This window comes from Dromaius novaehollandiae, chromosome 1 (genome assembly GCF_036370855.1).
Source record: "Dromaius novaehollandiae isolate bDroNov1 chromosome 1, bDroNov1.hap1, whole genome shotgun sequence".
In the NCBI taxonomy this organism is placed as follows: domain Eukaryota; kingdom Metazoa; phylum Chordata; class Aves; order Casuariiformes; family Dromaiidae; genus Dromaius; species Dromaius novaehollandiae.
Window position 1 is genome coordinate 204,610,044 of NC_088098.1, and position 26,950 is coordinate 204,636,993.

The following is a 26,950-nucleotide window of genomic DNA, read 5'->3' on the forward strand; positions in this document are numbered from 1 at the left end:
AAAGACATGCAAACCTGCCAACACTGGCAGGTTGCAAAGCAGAATACATTAGACTCCCTGTTCTTAAGTTGCAGAGCTGTCTTGAGTTTATCCAGCACTTGCAGATTCCAGGAGTAGATACTACATGTCTGGGAATCTGTTAAATCACTGCCCAAACAGCACGGTTGGTAAGTCTACACACGTAATCCAGTTTTATTGTTTTTACTGTCTACCAAATATGAGGGATTTTTTGGTGGAATATCTTACTTAGGATATTAGTCAACATATCACTGTTTAAATAATATGAAGCAGTTCCATAGAACGGTAGAAACTGACTTTTTAACTGCTCTCCTGAACAGATTTAAGATTGTTTTCTGAAGCTGAAAATGCTTTATCATATTGGCAAGAGGGCCTCCTGTTCCTAATAAAAGTTAGTGCCTCTAAACTAAAAAAAAAAAAGTTAACTCTTCAGGAATTCAGAAAGAAGCTTGATTAACTCTGTATTGTTCATCAGAAAATTATGTGGAATAAACTGTTTGGATCCTAAGGAATCCAAGCATTTGTTGAAATCAATATAGCTACATAAGCTAAATAAATTACAACAAAAGAAACAGCCTAACCCCAAATCACCACTCCTGTGCTACAAGGAAATGAACCAAGTCAGATTTGGGACATGCTAATCTTCAAACATAAAAGGTAATCAGCAAAAATAAACAGTGTGACTTAGAATATTCAAAATGCTGAAGTCACGGAGCTGGCAACACAATCTGTGGAAACCTGAGAGGAGATCTTCAATACATAGCTAGAAAGTAGTAGTGTTTTCCTCTCGCATTACCTAGTTTGAGCATAAGCTTATAGAGCTTCCTGAAATTTAACATTAACCCACTCTGTTTAAAAATTTATATATATTGCCTGCCTTTTTTCTGCTTTAAGTACATATAAAACAAACTCAGTTCAGCTTAGATGACAAAGTGACTAGCTGGGACAATCAAAAGCAAAGAAGGTTTATAGGAAAACACAAATATATCACCATAGTATAGGTCTAGTGCATTGTAGAAGAATCTTCAATTGAAACAGTGCCACACACGGACTGTGTGGACAGAAGGAAGGCAAAATTTACAGTAGATGATACCAAAGGCCTTAAGCATGGGGAATAGACAGCTCCAATTTTGGCCTAATCTTCTGTATCAGCACCTGGGCTAAATAGGGAAGAATCTACCAGCTGCACCTATTTTTAGACAGGTGGAAGAAATTGGTCCTTCAATAGCCATAGAAACCTATCATCCTGTGTCGATTTAACAATAAGGAAACACTTGTTTTTCTTGGCGCTCTAGTTCTCATACTAAGGACACACAAGGCAGACTTGGTTCTACATTTACTAAATTAAGTCCACAGAAATGTTAAAGATGTTTAGCAGAGTGTAAGCATAGCACAGAATTGCTATAGGTATGACAACACTTGTAGCATGGTCTTATCTTTGCACTTTACAGTAAGGATTGCCTTCATTATAATTACCAGAGCAGTGGAGTTTTTTCAACTATAAAAAGAAAAGTCCATTTTTAAAACCACATTATGGTAGTGAACAACCTCCCTCTGTCTTTCACCACTCTCCCTTTCCTGCCACCACTACTTCTCTTCGTCCTTTCCTCTGTCTCCTTGAGTCGCCATCACCTGATTCCCTGAGCAGCTGCCTTGCTGGCACCCTACACCTGATATTGCCTCCTTCCTCACCCCCGTTCATCCCATCAGCATCCCAACCCTCCCCTTGGAGGTACACTGCAGTTTCAGGTTCTCCATGCCTCATTTAATCTGCTAGATTACCTCAAAAATAAAGCATACTTCAGGAATGCACTGGTACACTAATAATCTCCTGAATCTAAATCTTGTATGAAGAGACCATTTCATGTGCAAGTAATTAATAACCACTTTCTTTCCTTTTTGCACTAAAGAACAAACAAAAAGGTTGCAAAGAATATAAAAGTTATTCAAATAAGGTAACTCTCAAAGACTAACTTATAACACCACATACTTCACAGAATCACAGAATGGTTGAGTTTCGAAGGGACCTCTGGAGATCATCTACTCCAACCCCCCTGCTCAAGCACGGTCACCTAGAGCACGTTGCCCAGCACCCTGTCCAGACAGCTTCTGAATATCTCCAAGGACGGAGACTCCAGGGCAACCTGTTCCAGTGCTCTGTTGCCCTCACAGGAAAGAGGTTTTCCTCATGTTCAGATGGAGCTTCCTGTGTTTCAGTTTGTGCCTGCTGCCTCTCGTCCTGTCGCTGTAAGCCGCTTGAAAGAGTCTGGCCCCATCCTCTCTACACCTTCCCTTCAGAAACTTATACTCATTGATAAGATCCCCCCTCAGTCTTTTTGTCAGGATGAACAGACCCAGCTCTCCCAGCCTTTCCTCATAGGAGATATGCTGCAGTCCCTTCATCATCTTAGTAGCCCTTTGCTAGACTCGCTCCAGTGGCTCCATGTCTCTCTTGTATTGGGGAGCCCAGCACTGGACACAGCACTCCAGAAGTGGCCTCACCAGGGCTGAGCAGAGGGGGAGGACTTGCTGCTTTATTTTGAATCTAGAAGACAAAAATATCTCCTTATTGATTAGTAATTTCAGTCTTTGGGCTCTCTCCCATCTATGCCTACCAACGTTCTTGACTCAAAACCATTAGCAGTACATTTAGCATTGCTCACTTTCCCATGCTACTTGCTATTTCAGCACAATGTGAGCGTAACTCTTATCTGAGGAAGAACTAGAGGCATGTTATGAGAAAGTTTCCAGATTCATACACAAAACTGGAAACTCTGCTGTTTACAGAAGAAAAAAAGGAAACAGTCTGGGGTTAAAGTCAGAAGCGATTTTGTTTTGTTTTAAAAGCATCTATTTTCAGAGTCCTTCTTACAACACTGATAAAGCAACACAAACTATCGCTTTGGGGTGAAAAGTCATGCCTGCTTAGTGGCGTTGTTAAAATGCAGTGTTCTCAGTTTACTTCTTAGGGAGGGACAATCTTCTCATCAAAACAACCAGCCAAAAAGACCTCTTCTGGGGAAGTTCAATAGGGACAAGTCGTTCTGTAGTGGCTACGGTAGCCTAAAATATCCAGAAATTATAAGAATGGTTCATTTGGTAGAAAGATGGAGTTCTTGGTACTCCCATATCTACACCAAGACACAAGTAACGATGCTTGTCTTTTGTTACCCTACAGATTTCCTACTTTCCAGCTACTGTCATCCGCTACACAATTGAGTGGAATTATGTTATATTCACTTTGCTGAAAGCAAAACTGTTAAAATGGTAGGAGAGTGTATGTTTGCTTATTCACAGATCCCTGCAGAACCGGCTTCATAGACAGAACAAACATCTGAACAAATGGAAACATGCAGTGACAAGGGAAATCTATGGTGATACAGCCAAGTCTTCAAATACAGTGATTTTCTATTTAGAAAGACAGAAACCCTCCATCACTGGTGGGGAGTAACATCCCAGAGACATAACATGATTTGAGTAATGCTCAAATGTAATAGATATATTTTTATGCTACTATCTCAAATACATTACATAAGTAAAGAACGGGAAGCAGTGGAGCAAGCAGCAGAGCATCTTACCCACGAGTGCTGTAAAAAACCCAACATAGCTTGTAACAGAATCAGATTAATAGATACCCAGGTTAAAAAAAAAAAAAAAAGCCTCATGATTAAAATGTTAAGAGTTTGGGACAGCTGTGGCACTATGCATCTTCAACAGTACTTTCATGAAAACTTCTCTGAAGTAATCTCTTCTCTGAAGCAATCCATGCCCTGAGATGTCCACTTCCTATGTTTCTCTTTAATCCTCCTCTTTCTCTTTCCTTTGTTCTCTGTATTTGTCCTGGATTCTTCCTGATCCATCTCAGCTTGCTCTATGAGCACTACCCCTAAGAGGAAGACCCTTGAGACCTGCTTTGCCCAATTAACCTTCAGAGGTGTGATCACACTCAGAGGTGTGATGCCCTAACCCCTTCCTCAGCCTTATCAGAGAAGAACAAACGCAGAAAGGACATAACAGAGGAGAAGAGATAATGTATCCTGACGAGATTAAGAGAATTTTCTCATTTAATTGAAAATACTTCAGTGTATCTAGATACTGAATAAGGGGTTCAGCTTTTTTAGGAACTAGAAACTGAGGCTGGAGCCAGTAATGGATGCCTTTTCCCTTTCTTTCAGTCACCGTAGAAGACAAGGGCAGCAGGATGCTAGCAACTGTGTGAGGTTAGGCTGAAACCATCCCAAATCCTTCACATGTTAAAGATACCTCTGGGGTGATTTGAATCAGCAAAGAAAAGCCTTAATTTGATCAGCCAATTTGTCGTATCTTCTTCATACTGATTTATTAACAGTTACTGAACTGAAGGAAGCTGCAATAAGAAAATAAAATTGCTGCACTTGCAGAAATGGCAAGAGCCATCTCAAGTGGACTAATCACTTCAAAGAGCCTCTGGGTAAAGGTGCTTAGCCAGGGATACCTCTCAGCTCACTGGTTTGACTTTCTGCAAAAGAAAATAAGACTGCTTGAAAAAATGAAGTATGTGCACACTGGTCTCTTTACCACAATTTTTGCACATTTCTAAGTATTTTCATGTACAGAGAGTGTAAGAAGCAGTGTTAGTCATACTGTAGTACAAGAATTCTTTTCTACATTTTTAAAAATAATTTTAATAGAGATTAGCAAACTAAGGCAGGCCTGTCACAACTTATTTCCACCAATTTACTTAAATAGCTTTCTTTTTAAAGTGAAAATTCATTTGATCTATATTTTAAAATCATTTTTATACCATAGATTGTCATTATTGACCTGAAACAAAGTGCAAAGGGAAAAAAGAGACAACTTCAGCCAGTAAAGCTGCAATCTAGAGCTTCCAAATTTTAGGATCTGGGACAATTCACAGCAGGTTCTATACACTGACACTGATATCCAGAGTCAGATAGAATCAAGATGAAATAGCAAAAATTTTCAATCTCAAAGTTTTTAGATTTTCAAGTTTTCTAACAGCGGTCACAACAAAATTTACCATTATGAAAATGGTTTTCCTTTTTTTTTTTCCTGCTTAGCCTCCTAACTTTTCAGTTCTTGGGTCTGTCAACATAAATTTAACTAAAACATCAGATTAGACAACATATTCTGAATTATTTCTCACATAAAAATAATCTAGGACAACACCTTGGGCCTAAATGTGTTTATACAGGCATTAGTAATAACAGCCTGATCCTGGAAAGATTCATACCTAGAATTAATACTGAACATGTGAACAAACGTAACAGTGCTAATGGGATTCTTAAAAGTTATTTACGGAGCTCTGTAGAACGAAGACTATGTTAGTGTTATCATGGCTATCTGTCAGACACCTTGATTTTGTACATAAGCAAAGAAATATGTACCAAGTCTTCCCTGGAGGAAGACCAGAATTTAGTAATATATTCCCTTCTCTTTCACAGAAGGTCACAAGCTTACCCCCAAATATGAAATTTATGCAACTCATTAAAAAAAAAAAAAAGAAAATGTGTTTTTTCTCTATCCGAGATATATCCTCAAAGCCTCTAATACGCAAACAGACTGTCACTTTAGCCTTTTAACATTACAGCAATTTTTTTGGTTTGCAGTTGTCTTGTGATCATTTGGCAGCCTCAGTTCCTCCTATTCTGTCATTTTTTCTTACGCTTCCCAACATCCCAGCCCTCCCCTATTTCGACAACACCCCCAACTTACAGCAACCACAAGCTGAGCTAGCACAGCTGGGTTTGGGATGCAGTCATTACCGAAAATGCAAGAGACTCATCTCATCTCAAACTGACCCTCGGGAACTTCTAAATAGCAACCTTTCTCTACCCCCTGGCCTCCCCCCCAAGCAAAACCCGCGGCCCGTCCCCAGTCCGCCAGTTCCTTAAACATCGCCAATACCTTAGACTAATAATACCCATCTCAGCTACATCAAAATGTCTCATGTACTGTGCTTTAAAGGCTCTTCCGAAATAGAGAGAGGTTAGATCCACTTCCTTGTCTATAAAATCAGTTATCTTATCAAAACAGATCTCAGGTAACTTGGGTGCTATACATCTTTGGAAACCTGTGTTGCATTTTAACTTGAACATTTGGCCATCAATTACTCCTTTAGCATGCAAAGGGCCGGTCCTGTCCTTCTGCTCCTTGCCCCAGCCCCCTCCCCTCTGTGGTTCAGAGTGACACCCAAAATACTCCAAAACTAGCGGACACAAATTTTGTCTGTGTCAGTTCACAAACCTTGAGCGACAGATGCTCTTTACAATGAAACACACCCTACTTTGCCTCCTAGGGTAATATTAACCAGGCCATTCGTTCTTCTCCGTTAAGGAAATAGCAGGATTTACAACAATTGCTAGAATTTCATTGGATCTCAAGGAAAACAATTCACAAAACTGGTCATTTCTAACTGTTCTTGCACACGTATTCAAAACTCTTTTCTGACAGACTTCAAAATATATTTTGTTCTGTGCCCCTCAACTTCTGAGCAGTAACAGTAATAACGAGACACGGAGAAAGAGCACTCTAATTCTTGCATGACTAGATCAAGTGAGTGTAGATGTGAACACAGACACTAGAAAATTCAGTGCACTTCCAGCAGTGAACATCGATTTGTTTCCCAAGCACAAAGGAGCTCACAACTATGAATGAATGAATAAAAATAAATAATAATAAAAAATAATCCTCCAGGCCAAAACAAATAATTCTATGAAACAAACAGATGGAATTCAGGAGGAAACAAAACCGTTCTTTTAAGTCTTACAAACAAAATTGCTTCTGTTTTCTTTGATCTGATTTGAGTTGTACTAAAGGTCAACGGACATTGGAACAGATATTGCTAAATACTGTAACTCAGTGGATAAAAAGAAACATGAAAGTTTGGCCTTATTGCACACAACACATCACACAATGATCTCACCAAAGTTACCAGCTGGGGACTTGCAAACCACATTTACCAAATAAGGCAAGCTGCTTCGTGCCTGAAATCTTTTCCCAGTTAGCTCACGGAGCTTTTCCTATGATTTGTACAATAATTGCAGAGGTCAGTTTTTAAAACTCTGATGGAGTAAATCAGCAGGCTACCCAGTGCAAAGCTGGGTTTGTGTAGTCTCTGGAGACAGCTCAAGTTTTATTTAAACTGAGTGTGCACAGAAAAGGAAGAACTGAAATATGTGCAATAAAAACAGAAGAGCAAGTAGTATAAATCAAGAAAAGTAAGTGACGTAGATTTGTATACGGCTGGTTTGATTATAAACACTAATGTTTTATGGAGTCTATTTCTTAAATTTGCAGGATACCTTTAGGTTTTTGAATATATGAATAATTGGTCTTTAACATTATTCTTCTGATATTCTAAAAAACACTTGAACCTTGCACTCTGGGTTTATGCTGTACTTGTATTTGAAGTATAGCCTAATAGTGTCAACAGAATAATATTTTATCCTCCATATTTTTTCTCTTTTTTTTCTGTACTCATATGTTTTACCTAAATTTTATGTAGGCTTGAATAAGGAATATAGTATTTCCTTCTCTATATTAAACATAACCATAGCATACTCCTACATATTTCATCACGGCAGTAAAAATCTTGCTAAGTTACTTATTAAAATAAAATGGAGATTGTCATACTGAAAAATGTAATTTCTTAATAAACTGTTTCTGTAATTTTTTTGATAGAGGAGGAGGGTTGCTCATTCATAATGCTCCATGCTAATTTTTGCCGCTTCATATGTGAACATCTCCAGCTGAATTTTACCTAGCATTTTAGAAAGAATGAAAAAGTCCAGTAAGCACTCTTCTAAGGGTCCTCTCTCCTATGCCTCCCTTTACCAAAGTCTGCAGTAGTATCTAACTAATATCAACTCCTATTACGCACATAAGTAACACGACTGGCTAATGCATTTTTTTCCTCAGAAAAGTTCCTATACTCAAGATTAAAGCAGTACAAAAATGAATAATTTCAAAGTCCAATTAAAAGAGAAAGATTGCCACACTCACCACTGGCTATAAACGTGCTCCCACAGCGGAAGGCTCATCGCAAGGACCGGCTTGCATTTGTGCCCACTGCCGAGATTGCCATTGCAAAAGTCACATACAGTTCATCTCATGCTTCTATACCTAATCTCTTAAAATGTTAGTCCACAAAATGTTAATGTGCAAATTACTCAGAAATACACTGCTGTCTTCTCTTGTTTCTTTCTAGGGCACTTTTACAACTGTCATCAGCAATTACTGGAACAACTTCTAGCAATATACACAATATGACACAACCAGCACCCATCCTGCGCAGCTTGCAACATCTTAGCCTCTCCTTGGAGAAGAACACGTGCAGTGAAATGTTTTCTTCCCTCTCTGGGAGAGGGATGACAGAGAAACAAGAGGGGGGTCGTGCTGTGAAACTTACTGCCCAGGTCCAGGAAACACGAAGCATGCAAGTTTTCCGTTTTGCTATCAATTCAGTTCACCCCACAACAGTTCAAAAGCCAAATCTCTTCATTAACTGAAGCTAAGTAACTAGCAGGCTCAACTCATCCTGTATTTTTAACACTTCATAAAATCCTAAATGTTAAACCAACTGAACAGAAACAGAGGTAAGTCTTCTGACCACATACCCCACTTTACTAACAATGAGCTTCAGAAAGCCCAAATTTCCACTGTATTTTGTACCGGTCTTGTTATTTCTAGTTCACAGGTTGCTTTTTTTTTAATTAGGAAAAGAAAAGCACTGCATGCAACACTTCCTTGTGATGATTCCATTAGTTGAATACATTTAGTTTAATACACTGTGGTGGTTTGCACTGGTAAAAATCAGTTTGGAGGTGAATGTATAAAAGCCTATCACAACCTGGGTTATGCGAGTGGTCTGAATCTCTCATTTTTGAATGGTACAGTTGAACTCCATGGCCAGAAAAAGAGAAGACAAGTTTATCTGACATTTTCTAAAACAATGACCTGGGAAAGCTCTCTATATGGTATCTGTGTCAAGCCAGTATCCCTAGGCTATCCGAAACCCCTATATCATTGATTAATAAAATGCATCAAGCATGGGAATAAGAGTTGGCAAATAGAAGTTCTATCCTGAACTCATTCAGTATATTGTTGGATGACCACAGACAACTCAAAACAATCACTGTTTCATTAAATTATAGAAGATGGGCAAATGTCCCTATTTTCATCTGGAAGGGATACAGAAAAGATGTATTAGCATTTGTGGTATACTGAAGCGAGAGGTTTCAACCTGTTATCTTGTCTTCTATCATTAATGTTCAACACTTGCTGATCCAAAAATGAAGGAGTTATTTTCAACCAGATCATTAAAAAACATTCTGACATTTACTGAATGATACATTTAAAGGGGACAGGAGCATCTCATATAACTCTGTGGTGATCCCTACGAACTCTCTATCTTCTTCCTGACATACCAAAACAATCTAATGGCACAGCATATTAGGCTTTTGAACATGGTGTTCCTGAAGCTATAGGAAAAATGAAACTGTAACACAAAGAGCTGAACAATACAATTAAAAACCTACTGGAAACTACAAATAATTTTAATGCTAGGATTAAATTCTGATTTCTGCAGCACAGTTAAAAACAAACTCCCACTTGTGCATCTAACAGCAGCATATGGGTGGGACAAGAAAAGAATGCAGCTGTACACAGAAAGATATTCAGCAAAAGAACATCTTTTTCACAGAAATCTGACCTCAAGTTCACAGTAAAAGTTCTTCTCACACATTTATTTACTCCCTGTGCAGAAGCAGTCTCACCTGTTTACAACACGTTCACAGCAGCAGTACAAGAAGTATAAGCTTTCAGTCTCTCTTCCTAACATCTCTGTTCCTTCTCTGAGGTTGTTTGAGTACAGGACAAGTGCAACTTCAGATACAACATGCTGTGTTATGTCTAAATCAAAAGTAGATTTTTCCCCCCTGTTTAACCTTACAAATGGAGATTTCCCAGAAAACTTTATGAGTGTTAATATAAAGAGTGAAATGCTTCAAAACTAGTACATTTACGTAGACAGAAGGAACTGTTACTAACCATACCCCTGACTACCATGCCTTTATGCATCTCTGGGAGACTGTGATCAAAGTAGCCACTGATGCCCACCTGAGACTGCAAGATCAGAGTGAAAATAGCTCTTCTAGACTGGAGGCTCATTTCTTTTTCCTTAATGCAACTGATTCCCTGGGCTGACTACTGAACCCCAACCTAGACAATCCAAGCTGTTCCTGTAACATAGATGTAACACTTAACACTAAAGAACTGGCTCAAAACACCAACTGGAGATCTTCCATCACGGGCAAATCTCTGGGCAATATAAAGGTAACAATCGCTGCACTGCACCATGTAAAGTGGAGAGGGAAGTCAGGGAAAGAGAGAGCCCAAAGCCTGCTGACTCCTGTCGATCTTTATACAACAGCCACCGCAGGGTGACAACTCTCAAAGCAGATGTCTGAACCCTCGCTGTGGTTCTGAGTTAACCCAAGATGCAAGGTAATGTAAATGCAGACATCAGAAGATAAACACAACTCCAGACAGTAAGAATGAGCAATAGTAACAAGAGCTCTACCCTATGTGTATACAAGCAGTCTTTAAACTCCACTTCTGAATCATCTCCTTTTCTGCAGCAAAGATTTCAGTCTAATTTACTAATGCGTCAATGAGGATGGTATCCAGTGTGTTTGAAAACATTCCTGCTTTCAGTCCAGCTTTCAACACACACTGATAAACTCCAATACACATGAAATGAAAAAGAATCGTTTTCCCAGCCACTTACTTTTGCGGCTCCTATTTGCTCTTTACGAAACTTCTCCAGTGGTGCTATTAGCACGTCATTAGCGTTCTGGATCTGAAAAGTTAAACAGAAAGCACATCTTTTCAGTATTTGCAGAAAGTTGGAGTCTGCCAATCTATAGGACTGAAAAATTCAACGTTCAATATTCTGGTAAGAACATATGAGTGGGGCTCAAATAACTATGACTTCTTTATATAAAGCATACTACACACATGTTCACTAGTCTGTAATGGACCATTATCTTGAATAACAAAGCAACTCTAAGCAATGATAAAGCGAGTTTATCCACAATGTACAGAAGGGATTTCTGGTATTTTACTTCTACTTGTTGCATCTCCCTTAAAACTAGAATATAAAATGGAAATTTCCAGGAATATGTTTTGACAGAACAGAAATTAAATTAAATTTAAAAAATAAAGTGAACAATTTACAAAATACTCTAAATTGGATTCCCTCACTGGTTGAGTTTTTAAACTAAAAATATCCTGCAGCTATTTTTATCAATTTAACCTAAATCAGGATTTCTAATTAATCACGTTTTTCCATCATAGTCTTTGTTTATTTAGTGTAAACTCAAACTTGGGAACCCCTCTCTGAAGACCATTCATAGTAGGAACCAGACATAAATGGTCCCTAGTCATTTGGGCTGGAGACACATGGGTAGCAGAATACAAATGCTAGTCTTGCCATTGTGCTACATGCCAAAAAAGCCTGTGTGACATAACTATGTGCCTTTTGGGGACAGACAGAATAACAAACTAAATTAATTTTTCCTAGAAAAAACTCAGAAGAACCATTAGGTATAAACTTACGCAAAACCGGGGCTTTGGGCTTACGACACATTTGAGTCATTACATTGGGCCCTTCCTGGGAAGGGTATATATATATTTTTCTTTTTCTTCATAAAACATTTTTCTACTCCTTTACTTTTATCAAACTCATGATAATAAATAGTTATTTATAATTATTATCATCTTTTCTTAATATATTTTTTCCACTTTTCAGGAAAAATACAGTTCTCTTTTTGCTACAGCTTCCTACTCAAGAACCATATCTCCTAAAACATGACTCATCCAGTACAAGCACCCAGATTTCATACATCTTTCCTGAAAACTGCCAAAATATCAGAGCTAAAGCATAATGAAACACATAAAAATCTATTATACTAACTATATGCAAAATTTTAGGTCTTCTGCATGAATAACTTCTTTGCTCCTCAGTAGTCCAGTCTTTATGACAGTCATCACATTCCTCATTTGCACTTTGGCATGTTTGGAGGACTGGGCAAAGCTAACATGCAGCTAAGCCAAACGTGAATGAATAGAGCTCTTGTAACTCTTCCATAACAATAACTGACAGGTTGCATTGTTATCAGAGCACAAAAGCTTCTCAAAAAGCTGTAATATTAAACACACAGAACAGAAATAGTAAAATACGAACATATTTTCTTTCCTTCCAAACCTAACACTGCAATTTGAAAGACTGCAGAATCACCATTTCACCCAGCAGGGCAGCAGTTTTAGGAAAAGTAAAGACCCTCTTTGACATGCTAATGTAAAAAAGTCCAAGGCAGCAAGAGCAACACTTGGCAGGTTTGATGACGCAGTGATCAGAACTGGTCGCATTTAAAAATAGACATCAGGCATTGAGGATGGGAAGAGCGTGACTTCACTGAGCTTTTACTGCATTCAACGTAGATCATCAGTTAGACTGGAATATAATGCAACATAACATTATTCTCCAAGCAGACGTTTCCCCCAAAGATACAGAGTTTTAGGCAACATCTAGCAATCTAACCGAGACTTGACACTTTCTGAGGCAACATACAGGCATGTAACAAAAGATACTTACAGTCCTTGGGATAGGGATTAAGGAAGGTGAATGTTAATAGGGCTGCAAAAATGTTAAGTGACTTGCTCAGAATCATGTAAAATTGCACTGCGTAGATCTGGAAGGAGCAGCTGGAAGTTTTGACAGCTTATATGCATGGACGGCTTTTGGCATACATGGAAAGCACAGAAGTTTGCTGGAGTCACGGCTACGGAAGTGTGGATGCATTTTTTTCCTTCTTTTTCACACACAAAGTAAATTTTTGTTAGTGACCTGAATTTCAACAACTATGTTTCTGTTTTTGACAGCATGTCACATATAGCAATAATATATTAAATACCTCACTTCATTTAAAAGCGATTCATTTTTTTGAATTAGTTACTACAGATGTCAACAGTCACTGCTAATCTCCAGACTAACTCCGCATGTAGCTGAATATGCCTCTTCACATTGCTCAAAGCTATCACATTTAGGTAGTCTCCATGCCAAATCAGGAGACCTCACTTCATGTATTGCCCTCTTGACAGCCTTAAAATGACTGAAACACACTTATTACTACCGGTCTTACTCAACTCTGCTGCGAAGCGACTGAAAGATCTTGGAAGAGAATCCCACTTCGGCCACTGGGAAAGAGGATGCTTGCAGGAAGCATATGGCATCCTGAAGAGTAATCTAGGAAGTAAGTGGCCTTACTGGGCTGAAGCCCATTATTATTCATTTATGTGCCACTAGGAGTGGACAGTGGATATGGCAAGAGTAATTAAAAGATGGTGCTCACTTCATCAAGACAGTCTGCTGCCTCTGAACAGAACTGCTGGGCCACGTACATTGCAAGTTTGTCCCCATGCCAAAAACTTCTCCTGACGAGAGCATGGATGTGATGATTTGCTTTCTGGCAAAATTATGAACTTGACAAGCAATGGGCATTTGCTTTTGGAAGAACTTGCCAGCAAAGTACCAGGGAGAACCCTGGCAGATGCACTGTCGCAGCCCCGACTGCAAGATACAGACAGATCAGCTCTGCGAAGGCTCCTGTCTACATCCACCCGGCCTCGTCATGCTTTTGTAAACCAAAAAACACAGAGCAGAGAGAAATTTCACATTATGTATTTATTTATTAATTCATTTATTTTTATTACTGACTCCTGTCACTGCAATTATATTGCAGTTAACTTGTTCTGGGTTGTCCTCTCTGGACATATTTTTAGGTAGAAGAAATTGGCCTATGGCCAATTTTTCTTTCCCTCAAAATCAGGAATGCAGTCCTCCCACAACCATGTCTACAGCAATGTGATTTTTTGGGATAATCCGGTATTTTCATTGTGTGGCTCTAATAGAGTAGCTCAGTTCCTGCCAAGACAATAATCCCTTTCTCGTTCAGCTTTTGTGCAAGGTTGAAATCAAAGATACTTGGAAAACGCAAACAACGCCAAAAGGACTGTAAATAGCAACTTCAGAAATCCATGTTGTGCTTACAGTACAGATCTTTTCCGCAAAAGCTTATTCAAATTAGTCACATCTTTATATGTATTTTAAAGTTTGTAAAGGCTTTCTTGCCCCAATATGGGTGTTGGACACTATACAGTTCCATCTCTCAGTGCTGCTAACATAGAGCAGTCCCAATTGAATAACATGCTACTTTCTCTGATAGTTTCTTGCTCTTCTTCCAGAGCACAAAAAACAAAGTAAAAACAAAAGAACTCCACACAGTTACAGCTTAGTGTCAGTTAACAGCCTGGACATATATAACAGGTACACATAATAGGAAAACGTTACTTTGACAATTTAGAAAGTTGTATTAGATCTAGCAAAAAAGAGACTGTCCTAAACTAAAGAACCTAATCAACTTTCTAAATTTGATAAAAGGTAACTCCCTCTGTTTAGCTTTATTGATAAAAGTATTATTAAAGTACCACCAAACTCACACTGAATTTGTTTAAAACACTTGTGAAAAATATTTTCAGTTTTTTTAAATGTTTTTTCAAGTCAGCTTTGACAATTTATGAGGTCATCTTCAGTTTGGATAAATACAATAGTTCAGTATGGTCTGACACCCTTCAAGCCAATGTGATGAATCACCTTAAGCTGTCTTTTCTCCTTCAGGTTCTTCCACCTTTCCAGTCCATCCCCCTTCCTTCCAGAAGCTTGCTATAAAACTGAATTAATGTACTGACAATGAGATTAAACTGTTTTTCACAAATCACGGAGAAAGTCCACATCTTTACTTTGGAAGATTTTTAGGGTAACAATATTTTTTAACTTTTCACTGTTACTAAAAGTTTCATTCACTAGAACGCGGAAAAAAAAATAGGAGGAATAAATTTTTTTTGTAAACCTATCTGAAATTTCCATTTCTAGATTTTCTTAAATCTAACTTCCGGAATAAGTTTTCTATCACACATTACATAGTAAATAAATTGCTTATGTAAAACTTACATTTTTGACTAATTCTGAATTCAATTTCTGCTTTTATGCTTTCATCTCCATACAAATACATTTATAAGGTTTACGTAATATTACAGTGTAAGCAGTGTACCAGCTTTGTATCTGGGATAGACTCTTTCTTGCACATGAAAATCTGATGCAAGTAATTCAAAATAAGTTCTGATAAAAGCTTTATACCAGAACATATCATGCCTCTCAGTTTGCTATTCATGAAATACAGAATTCTTTGCAGGTAAGTTTTTAACCACTTTTAATAAAACTGAGTTCACCTTTTGTTTGAATTGACTGCAAAATTTTTCTTTACTCCTGTTTCCCCCACTTCCGTAGAAACATAGTGTAATGCAGGTTAGGAGGGACCTCAGGAGGTTATCTAGCTCAACTCTCCTGCTCAAAGCAGGGTCAGCGCTGCACACGGACCAGGTTGCTCAGGGCATTGCCCAGGCAGATCTTGAAAACCTCCAAGGACAGAGGTTGCCCAGCCTCTCTGGGCAACCTGTTTCAGTGCTTGACTGTCCTTATTTTCCTTATTTCGAGTGGGAATCTTTCATTTTAGTTAAACTGTCCTACTGCTGTGCACCACTGTTCACCTGCTGTGCACAGCTACTCCTCAGTCAAATAAAAAATGTCAGTCTCAAATATAAAATACGTCAGCCCTGAGACAGTAGGTTATATATATGCAAACAGAAGCTATTTGACCTATGCATTAATGCATTTGTTCCATATAGCATCTGAGGGGATACGCACATTAGTAGAAAACATTATAGGACTAGGGCCAGTATTCTGCTTTTTCAACAGAAATAGAATCAACTCTCTAGTCATAAATTTGGTATATGATACAGTATATCATAAGCAGAATGATGTAAGTATGCACTACTTTTACTTAGGACCAGTGGACATGCATGGAAATTTTATTTAACTCAAATATAGATGCAGCTGCTTTTTCAACAGCAAATACCAATAATATGTCCCCAAACTTTTAATCCCTGAAGTGCTTTACAAGATTTGAGCTTCACCTTGCACTCTACAAATACTGAGTTGCAGTTAGAAGAAGAATTAATACATCTTAAATTGTCTTTTTTCACTTGTAGGGCTAAAGACATTAGGTAGCTCATAGAGTGAAGAAAGTAACAGGATTTCCAATGACAGAAGACGATGACAATACCAGGTGAGGCACTCTTCCAGTAACAGAATCAGGAATTAAATTAAGATAATCTGAATTACAGTGAAATGCTTTAACCATTAGAAAAACTTTATTTTACCTTTTGTCTATGTAAAAATGTTAATTTTTGCTCCATGTTTGCCCTGAATATGCTGCAAGTATTTTTCATTGCAACACAGAATTATCCCACTTGCATGTTGGAAATGAAACCGGTTTCCCTGAAGTGTTTAATGACTCATGAGTTCTGAATGGTGACAAGTATTAATTTGCTTCATGTTGTTATAAGACTTCTACAAGGCAACAAATCTCACAGCTAATATATTCACAATAATGTAGAAATAATGTAGAAATATATTGCTCTGCTAGAAGAAATAATTTAATTTGAAAACCTCTCCCCGCCCCAATCTTAATAGTTCCTAACGTTCTGATCAGTCAGAGAATAAAAAAAAATTCTTTTTATCTGTGACAATTATCAACAGCTTCTAATCAATACAACTTCAAATACAAAAACAGAGACCAAATACAGACAGTTTTTTTCATTATGGACCAAGCTTACATGCTACACAGAAGATAAACATGTCATAATGAAACATCCGTCATGTATTTAAGTCTTCAGTTTTCATTTAAGAAGTTAAAAAGCATAAATAGGACATAAACCTAATAATATGCATTCCAGTGCCTATAGTTTCTTGACATAAGTAGGACAAGTATTTTTACAGCCTTTTAAGGAAAACTGTACATAGACAAATAGCATATTCACAAAACAAAGCATATATACACATATCTGAAGTTTCTCTTAATCCTTCTCACATTTGCAAAAAAGATGACATCAAACAATATCCAAGCTTGTGGAAGATTTCAAATAAAATATCACTACTGATCCCAGTTATTTCAAGCAAAACTGAAATGCAGATGATGTTAAAGCATGTTCAGAAGATGATGAAGTTTTAACCATGGACTAATAATAATACAGGACAGACACTTCCATGTATGATCTGTAATGCAATATTCAGCTTCTTAGCACTAGCCTTTTGCTATGTCAGATGGTTTTAATAAATTGCTGCAAGGGAATGCTTATAAATCACACACCAGTGGAGGCTGGAAGTAGTTATACATGGTTAAAAAATTACTATTCTATAAGTGTTTTCAAGTGAGCACCATTTTTATATTTTCTATATTCTATAGCCCATGCTGATGTTAGCAGAAAACACAGTGCCCTTTAATTTCTTACAAGAAACTGTTTAAAGATAAAGGAATGTAGTGTCATGCCTGAAATGACTATTTCTTGAAACAGTTAGGAAATTAAGAAACAGGAGAATATACACAAAAGCCTGCCTTTAGCACTGGAAGGCAAGTCTCCTTAAGGAGTCCTCTAGAAACATCAGAGAAAGAAACGCTTCTCTCAGGCACAATTTAGAGTGGGAACCTAAACTTCAGGTGCTAGGTCTCATCAAGAAGCTTTCCTTCTCCACTGATTATAGAGGAAACACAAGAAAAATTAGCCACCTTTGGATAAAGTCAGTCTTTGTGAAAATCCCTGCCTCGCATTCTACCATCAACCAATCAAACCTAAACATTTTTGTTCTACCAATGTGATGTAAGCTTTATGCATCCAGAAAAAAAAAGGTACACAGACGTGACACTTTAAATTACCACTGCCGCCTTTATTTCAAATTCTATATATCTTGACTTTGTAATTACTTGGTAAGGGTCTTGGTAAATAAAGGCTTACTGATACTTTTTTTCCCCCAGAACATCTAGTTTTAGGTGGATAAACTATATTCAAAAAAAATATTCACTATTTTAGACATACTTCTTTTTGGGGAGGTAAGGGAGGATAGGGGTTTGGTTGGAAGCATCCATATTTCAGATAAAAAAGTCCTACACAGAGAATGGTCTCTCTTTTTATTTCTGTGCCCTCTAATGATGTTGTGGTGTTATCATGCTTAGAGATCAACTCCCACTCAGCTCCCATGAACGTCTCTTTCTATCTCCAGGCTCTGAGCCATTGGCAAAGCCAGAGACATGTGCATAAGTTGTACCTGCTTTTCTACGAACCAGCAAAGCAAGAGATCCTGAACTTCATCCCCTAAAATTCACCTGAGGATAAACTGCTGGCACACCCAACTCTGTTGGGTGCTCCTGAGACAGAGGCGATGCTACGACAGAGCACAGGAGCTCATTTTTGGAGAACTGAATTTGATTTAGAAAGAGGACACCCCGACCCCCACCTCCCACTTTGGTAAGACTGTAAGATTTCAGCCTGTTTAGGACAGTTTCGATGGAATTCTTACAATCTCGTATCCTGACCACAGATTCTCCTGGAAAGCTCAGATAGATATCTCTGGCATGCAAAAGGAGAGAGTGGTCCGAACACCACCAGAGCTCTCTGCCTCAGGAGTCCATTCTGCCTTTAGTGCCTCTACACAGCACAGCTTTGTTTGAGGCATCCAGCCACTCCCGCATCCGTCAAGCTTTAATTTTTTCCCTCTGCCCGTTCAGCTTTCTTCCTTTACAACGCTGGGAATCCCATATGGGTAGGAGACCTCCAACTCTGGAGAGTTGATTTCCCTGAAACATTCAAATCCCACAACAATTAGCCACGCATTCGACCTGACCTACTGCCCTTCCTGTGACTGTCGCTGCTCAACCACCGCTGCACTGCGGGAATTTAAAAGGGAAGAAATGAAAAAGAAAATTCCGAGAGGCATGTGCTGGCATAACAGAGACTGAAGCGGAAAGGAAAATAAAAGATTAAAAAGCTATTTTTAAATCAGATGTTGAATTCTGTTAACCCCTTGAGTTCAAGTCAATTATTGCAGAAGTTTTTATTAATGTGCATGTTGCAAGACAGGGCATCTCTTTCCAACCTCTGTCAAGGTAAGGATACTGCTCTTTACTGCAGAAAACCTGCATATCTTCATAGTTTTTTCATTTCTTTCTGTGAACAACATTATTCTCTGTCTCTAGACAGGATGAGACCCTTTGCAGCATTAATAGCCTGCAGAGGTGGTATTAATTCTAACACTGCTCTTCTCTCCTCCAGTCTCCAGTACAGCCATGCTACAGGACAAGTTCAGTAGAAAATATCACACCAACTGTGCTTGAGACAAGAAACAGGGGGAAATATCATTCCTAAGTTGAGAAGAAAAAGAAACAGTGTTTTACGTTGCAAGCGAGATGAGCACCAGGCCTGTAAGCAGTCATACCATTTTGTGAGCTAAAGGAACACGGAAACACCAGGGACCTCACCGAGGGAAGCCAGCTCAAGGAATTCTCCAAAACCAAACAGCCCCACTCAATTTATGAAGATTGCCAAGCAGGATATAAAAACAAGCAAGTCTTGCAAACAATACCATGACTATGTTCGTGATCATTAACCAGATGTGGCCTTGTCTCACAGTCTGGGGAGGAGACCAAATACCAGGAGGTCCTCTAGGGGTTCTCTCCCCCATTTGGTATCGTTTCTTTTGTTCCTCCTGAATACTAGGCAAGGAAAAAAATGTTAAACTTCAAAATCTATATATTTTGCAAGCTCACTGGCAGAAGGAGTGAGCTCCTGTCATTTCAGAAATACTGTATCATACTACCTTTTTTTTTGATCTACTATCATATTAAGGAAAGCATGTTATTGAAAAGAACTGTTTAAAATATTTTCATTACAGTAGCATTTCAGTACATGAACCTTTAATAAAATGTTTTATAAAACATGTTTCATTCTTTTTACACCCATTAGTCTCAAAGTTGATTCATTTGTGTACCTCAGGTACCAGGTACAGCTCATTTGTAAGTTGTGTCCCATGATAAAATTGCCGGGCTCTCTGCAATCAAGCGCAGCAGAGTTTGCTTCTCTGTTTTCATGCAGATAATTCCCAGCAGATATAAAAAGCCCAAATCAGCATAACTTAGGTGTTTCCAAAAGAAAGCAAATGAGTGCCTGGGCCACTGGGCTTGAAGTCTGCTCTAACTCAGAGATACTGCAACCCCATTTAAAGTTTTACAGAGTATCGCAAAGAAATCAGGGGCTAAGCAGAAGAGTCACTCCTCATTCAGCAGGAAGCAGGGACGTTTGACAGAGCCAGCATGAACACTACCAGATTCACTAGATGTTAACGCTTCACAGTCCAAAGTTATAGTCACAATCCTAATATGTAACCGAGCAGCTGAACTACAAATGAATAATCCCCAAACGATCAAGAATAAATTACCAAAGTACCACAACAAATGAAACAGGATAACAAATTACTTCTGTCAGAACTCAGAAGAAAAAAAAAAGCCAAGCACACTCTCACAAAATTCTCTGAAGAGAGGTTAAATAGAGGTCACATAAATTACACTTTATTATAATGCATTAGGTAATACAGAATATGGCTTATTCTTCGGCACCAAATAAAATCATATCATACCTCTTGATTTCCTTTTATTTAATTAATTTATAGCATAGTTATTACAGTATCACCGTCTGGTGCATTTGTACAGCACTGAGATAGGAAAACTCAAAATGAAAGAAACATTAAAGTACTTGTTTGATTTAAGCTATAGTGTATGTTAAAATCCACACTTGCCATAGTATATTACCTCTCTTTAAAAGGAGACTTCATGTAGGCTTGGAAATAAGTGTTCTGCTCTCTACCATGGAGTCCCATTACAAGATGTTGCTTCTACTAAGGAGATTTTCCGTCATTAGCTAATATTAAGCAAGCGCACTCACCAGCTGGTCCTAGGACACAGCAGCTAACAGCACGTCTGACACAGAATTTATGACAAAACCTCATTAAAGCTCTTGACTGTGCAAACCAACCAACCTTCAAGTGAAAACAGTAAAACAGATTTTCAGAAATCCCACTGCCTCACCCCGCTCAGTTAACTCTGTTCCAGAAACACCTGAAGATTAGTGTGTCACCTAATGGCAGGTTAAGCACAGGATAAGTTCCTAACACAGAAAGTATTTTACAGATAGTAACAGGTCTTATAAATGATTTTCGAACATTTTATGACTATTTGTCCTAATGAGTTGTTCAGCCCTTCCTGAACAGCAACCCCAACAGACAGCAATCAGTGACTGCAAGACCAGACGGTGGTTTTAGACACTGTTCAGTGAACAAGACAACAGGGAAGGAAAAATAAAGGCTCTTAGATAAGAATAATTGTATCGTGAAGTTATGGTAGCAAGTTACACATACATCTCAACAATTGTCCTTCTCCAAACTAGAAAAGATAATTTCCTGGCTGAACTTGTATTTGCAGGGAAAATGAAGCGTAAAACTTCTGTATTTTAAAAGATTTAAAAAAGATAGAAAAAATGGTGTTTTGGCATGTCTGGATAAAATATGTTCTACAAGTTCATTTAATACTTTTTAATGCTATTTCCTTTTAACTATCTTGTTCACTCATTGCATCCATTTGCTTGCAATGTCTCTGGAGGAAAAAGCTAAATATTCACTCCATCTGTTTTAAATTCCACATTTGCGAATTTGCAGTAAGCTTAGAACAGTCTTTGTTGGCTTATAAATATTTAAAGAGAAAATATCATTATACTTAAAACTCCCAGAATTGTTGTTATTTTACAGTAATTAAGTTTTAATGTTTGAATGTTAATCTATTTTGGTCATAAACACAGGATTCTTGGGCACTGTCAAATCACTAATACTTGAAGCATAACTTTGAACGCCATCAAGAACAACCCACTCATTTAACTACCACTGTTTGTATGTGGAACAGAAATTGCATTTATTATCATCACCTCTACTAAATGCATCAGTATTTGACAAATCAAATTAACTATTAAAGATGTTTTGATGGCTGATGCTCAAACTGTCCTGCTGAGTTGAAGAACAGCAGCAGATACATATCAATCACTACAACTAGCAGCAAGAGGCTACAAACCTTCCACATGCCCAGCGAGAAAGCTGTTTCTGATAACATGTAGTGGCAATGAGGTGTTTGCCTGATCGGTTATATCGGCAGCCTTTCAAAATTATTTACACCACATAATACAATGTATTCTGTACGGAGAAAGCAGATTTTTTTTTTTTTGAGGGATATAACAAGTCTTTCAAGCACTCAGAACTGCTGAAATCAAATTCCTAGAAACACTTTTATGTTAATTCTATTTTACATCTTTAAAACATTCAAAATAATACTTTAAAAAAATGGATTGCTGAAAGCAAACATATTCCATATATATATATACACACATACATGTATGTGTATATATAAATATGTATACATAAAGTCAGATATTCTCTTATTTTCCCATTTTTCTACAAAGATTCCCATCTTTATTTTATTGCAAATACTAAAAGACTGCTATACTTAATTTTCTTTTTGGATAGTTATAAATACCTCAAATATTTGACCACAACAAGGTCAGACTTTATCTTTTCCTGATACCATCATATTCAATACTATTCTATGATTATATTATAACAAGAAAAACATGGGATGACGCTAACCTTTTAAAATGTCTTTAAATTTTTAATATAGTCTTTTAAAATATATTTGATCTTTTAAAAAAATCATACCACAAATCTACATTTAAACCAAAGTATTTTAAAATAGGAGATTATGTAATGAAACGTGTACTTTCAGCTATTTTTATGTACAAATAATATACACATGAATGAAAACAACCTTCAAGAAAGGCAACACAACACATTTTACATAAGGAGCTAGGAAATGAGGTGAGGAAATGAAAACCATTACTTAAATGGATAAAGTAAAAAATGGTTGCCTTCCACTTACAGCCCAGCAGTACAAAAAACAACAGGCTGCTTGACTGAAAATATCAATTGATAAAAATTCTAAGAAATAAAATGAGTTTGCACTAGTAATATATAATCTATTTGAGAAGCTGACTGCCAGAGTTCATTATCAAGACAAAAACACCAGCTGAATTATTAAAGAATATGGCTAATTTTATGACTGTTAATAATCACAAAGTAGTTATTAAGTTCAAAGAAATCAGAGCTAAGACTCAGAAGTGTTTCTAGGGTGAGCACGTACTTCTCTCCCCTCTCCACTCACAGCACTACAAACTGGCAAAGGAGTCCTGTATTCTTTGAAACATTAGATAGTCTCCAGAAGAAACACCGATGTACAAAAGGGCCCAAACAAATTCAAGTAAGTTGTGCTTAATAATGTAGACACATTGGTTGGGAAAAAAATTGAAAATCTGCTGTCTTAAGAAAATATGATTCATTCCAAAGTTCGACTTGTTCCTTACATCCCATTTTTCTCATAGTCTCCCCTTTTCCCTCTGTAACTTGATTTAAAAATATGTAAAATAATAAACAAAATGCACAATTTTTCTCAAGTGTCAACTCTCTATTCCAAATGGCAAATAGTATCCTGAGTTAGTGTTAGAAGTCATAAATAAAAATATGAATGCTAGGATGTTGTTAATTAAGCTTCGTGGGGAAACTAGGATGCAGAGAATGAAATCGAGGGAATTGTCCAGCCATGGGTTTTAACAATCCTCTTACTGTCCTCCCACATGAACTAGTAACTAAATTGACTTAATTCTTCTCTCAGTCTGTCCTGCCAAGAAAAGGATGTGAATAAAGGGCCCTCCTTAGAAATAAAACTTTGAAGGAGAGAGCGCTGCTTGAATTTTGCACTGCTGACGGACATGCAACTCAACTGAATTACCGTTTCTGCACAAGCTAGTCACAGCCGACCAGTCTGACCGCGTCAGCTGCTGCTCCTGGCGTCTTAAACAGTGGCAAAGGAATAAACTTGTAGCATCTAGGGACCGACACAAAAGCGCCAGGCTTCCTCCACGACTGCGGATCTCACAGGGGTTTTCCAGACCTTTGCCTCTCTTAGCTAGGCTACCATAATGCGCACTGGAAGGTGTCCCATGAAGGACATCTGCAATGAATATTAGTGCTCAAACCTTTTTTTTTTTTTTTTTTTACCAACTCCCTCTTAGCAAAATTGAGCAAAATTCAAGGTATTGGTGATTCTTCAGTGTAGTGATTATGGGCTGGAAAGTATCTAAGAGCTATTCAGCATTACTCAAAAGCTCTCTTTGCTAGTGTTCTGCAGATTACCACTGTAATCACAGAGTGAAATATTTATAATGTTTCACTCCTGACATTACCACAGAACCAATCAAAAAAGAAGCATGTGCAGTCTACCTAAAGCTGATTACAGAGCAACAGTACGGTAAACTAAGCTCCTGTAACATCTTTAATTCAGGTTCTCCAAAGGATACCTGGCCACAGCTGCACATTTAATATTAGGCACCTAAATCCATTTTTAGGAAATTTTCATTGCAGGGCAGTTCTAAGTATTCATTTTTAAACATACAAGCCACAAACCTCATCAGTCTATAATCTTTAACAGCTGGAGGGACAACAGGATGGACTATCCTTCTTTTAACTAATATAACTACCATTGCATCCTAAAAGCAAAAACAGAACGCACAATTCCTAAAATTCAAAGAGAACAGTGAGCCTAAAAAGGGCTAATTCATTATGGAAACACCCACCGTGCCTGGGGAGGAACCAGCAATTCCTCCTTCCTTTCAGCTACAAAGAGTTAACGGCAGGAATCTGAAGCGCAAGACGTTTCAGCCCGTGTCGGATTAATCTGGAGGAGGGTTCACACAATGGAGAGGCCACTTAAAAACAGTTCTCGGCCAACAGGAAGCCAAATTATACTCAAAGGTCAGACTCTAAGATGTGCTGATCCACTAAAAAGACATCTCACGTGATCATACTTAAGCAACTGCCTATTGTACGTACTGATAACAAAAGCCTTACAAAGCCCTGGAGCATCCCATCTTCAGTGCTATCAGAAACCAGAAGTGAAAGGGCATGCACTGGTTCTTCTCAACTTACTTCCCTGCTTTTGGGGTTTTAAATAGACTTACTATGACGCAACGTTAAGCATTACTGAACACATTTTCCTGAGCGCGTGCCGAGCACGCTGACTGCCAGCGGTTTCCCTGCGATAGCCGGAGCAGTGAGTGGACAATTTATAAAGAATCCAGTTGCTACGAACACCCAAACGCTAACTGCCTGGGTAATTGTAAAGTAAAACTCAACCATGGAAAGCCCTGCACATTAAGATTTTTTTCCCAATATTTTTCATTTTTGTGAAAAATATTCACCTTTTAGAAGTTTTAAATAGATTAACAGAAGCTAATAGCCAGTAAGTTAAAAAGGAAAGAAAAAACCCACTGACTTGAATGAGGCAAGTCATTAAATATGATATTCAAAAGTAACTATTCTGCATTCAAATAGCGTTGAAAGACATGAGACAACAACCTGAACAGTGTTTTGCACACTTTTAACCAGAGAAATCCATTGCTGCAGACATCCCTTCTATGCTATATAAGCAATATTTACATCACCTGATAAAAGCAATTGCCTAGTGTAGAAAACCAAACCAAACATTGTTTTTTTTTTCATTTAGCAGCACCTTGAAACAATGTTTAGAAGAATGGCATAAATTAGCAATGGAGGTGGTCATGGGTAAGAGCAAATCATCAGGTAAGAGCTGCCATTTCTTTTTTTGGCTTATTCCATGGATTTTCCCAATGAAAGCTGTAAAAGATAAAGTAATCACAAATATAACCACAAGGAAGGAAAAACCATTCAGCTGTGCCCTCACAAGTTTGAATGCATTTATCTTTTTATCATTACCATTATTATAAATAGTCCATGTTTCTTGATTAGGCCAAGAGTTCAAATCATAATGAAAGCAAAAGAGAACTCAAGAATGGCATTTCAGATAACCAGTGGAAGAAAACTTTTCTGGTCTTTCCTCCCTTTATGGCTTTCCAAAAAAAAAGAAAAAAAAAAAAAAAAAAGAAAAAAATCCTCAGCTTGAGTGTTTACATTACATATTATCAAGGGGGAAATGACTACATAAACACAGGAAGCAGCATAATTAGAGCACAGATTTAATTAAGAAAAATAGGTCCAGAATTCAAGTACACCTATGCTTTACAACATTTGCAATGGTAAATTACTCTATTGTGCACTTTAGTAAGTGTGGTTTAAGTATCATCTGGTCCAGATATTTTACTATGTTTTAAAAAAAAATCTTTAATTTCTTAAACTGTCACTATGAAACACTGTATAAGAATCACAAGAAAAATATTTTTTCATGTGAAGAAAAAGCAGCAAGAAAAAAAAGAAAAACAAACCTCCTGGTAGCAGAGGGGAAATTTTAAATTTAAGAAGAAAAGAAATTTCTGTTTAAGTGGGTCTTTTGTGGTTTTTTTCCATCATTTTACATTCAAAGCATTAACAGTTGCATAGATTATATGATTAAGATAAATCTTAGCAAACAAGTAGTATGACTTATTTCATAAGGTCCTTATTTTAAAACTTCCCAGGCATTTTCATGCTGGCTGTTAGGTCTAGTTAAGAATCACCCAAAATAAGTTCCATATGTTTATTGCTTTGTCTCTTTGCCTTTCCAAATCCTGGTCTGCAAAGTTTGTGGCCAGGCCTGTTCTCCTCACTGTGCAGATGTCATCAAAACTTCTACAGAGCGGAGTAAATACATCCAAAACAGACCTCCTTGTGAGGTCCATTGCTGTGTTAAGGGAAAGCTGGAAATCAATAAAAGGAAAAATAAATATTTGACTAACCAAAGTAAGAACTTTCTGACTTACTATGAAAGTAAAAACAATGCTTTTTAATTATCACACATTATCCCGTAACGGATTTTGA

The 26,950-nt window shown here is 37.6% G+C and overlaps 1 protein-coding gene across 1 annotated transcript in view; it reads right to left on the reverse strand.

The window, feature by feature from the left end:
- ARHGAP42 (Rho GTPase activating protein 42) overlaps positions 1-26,950 on the reverse strand; it is a 161,009-nt gene that overhangs the window by 65,158 nt on the left and 68,901 nt on the right. The window contains exon 4 of the mRNA XM_026109167.2: positions 10,808-10,879. Within this exon, the coding sequence (XP_025964952.1) occupies positions 10,808-10,879 (72 nt within the window). The remainder of the gene's footprint in view (positions 1-10,807; positions 10,880-26,950) is intronic.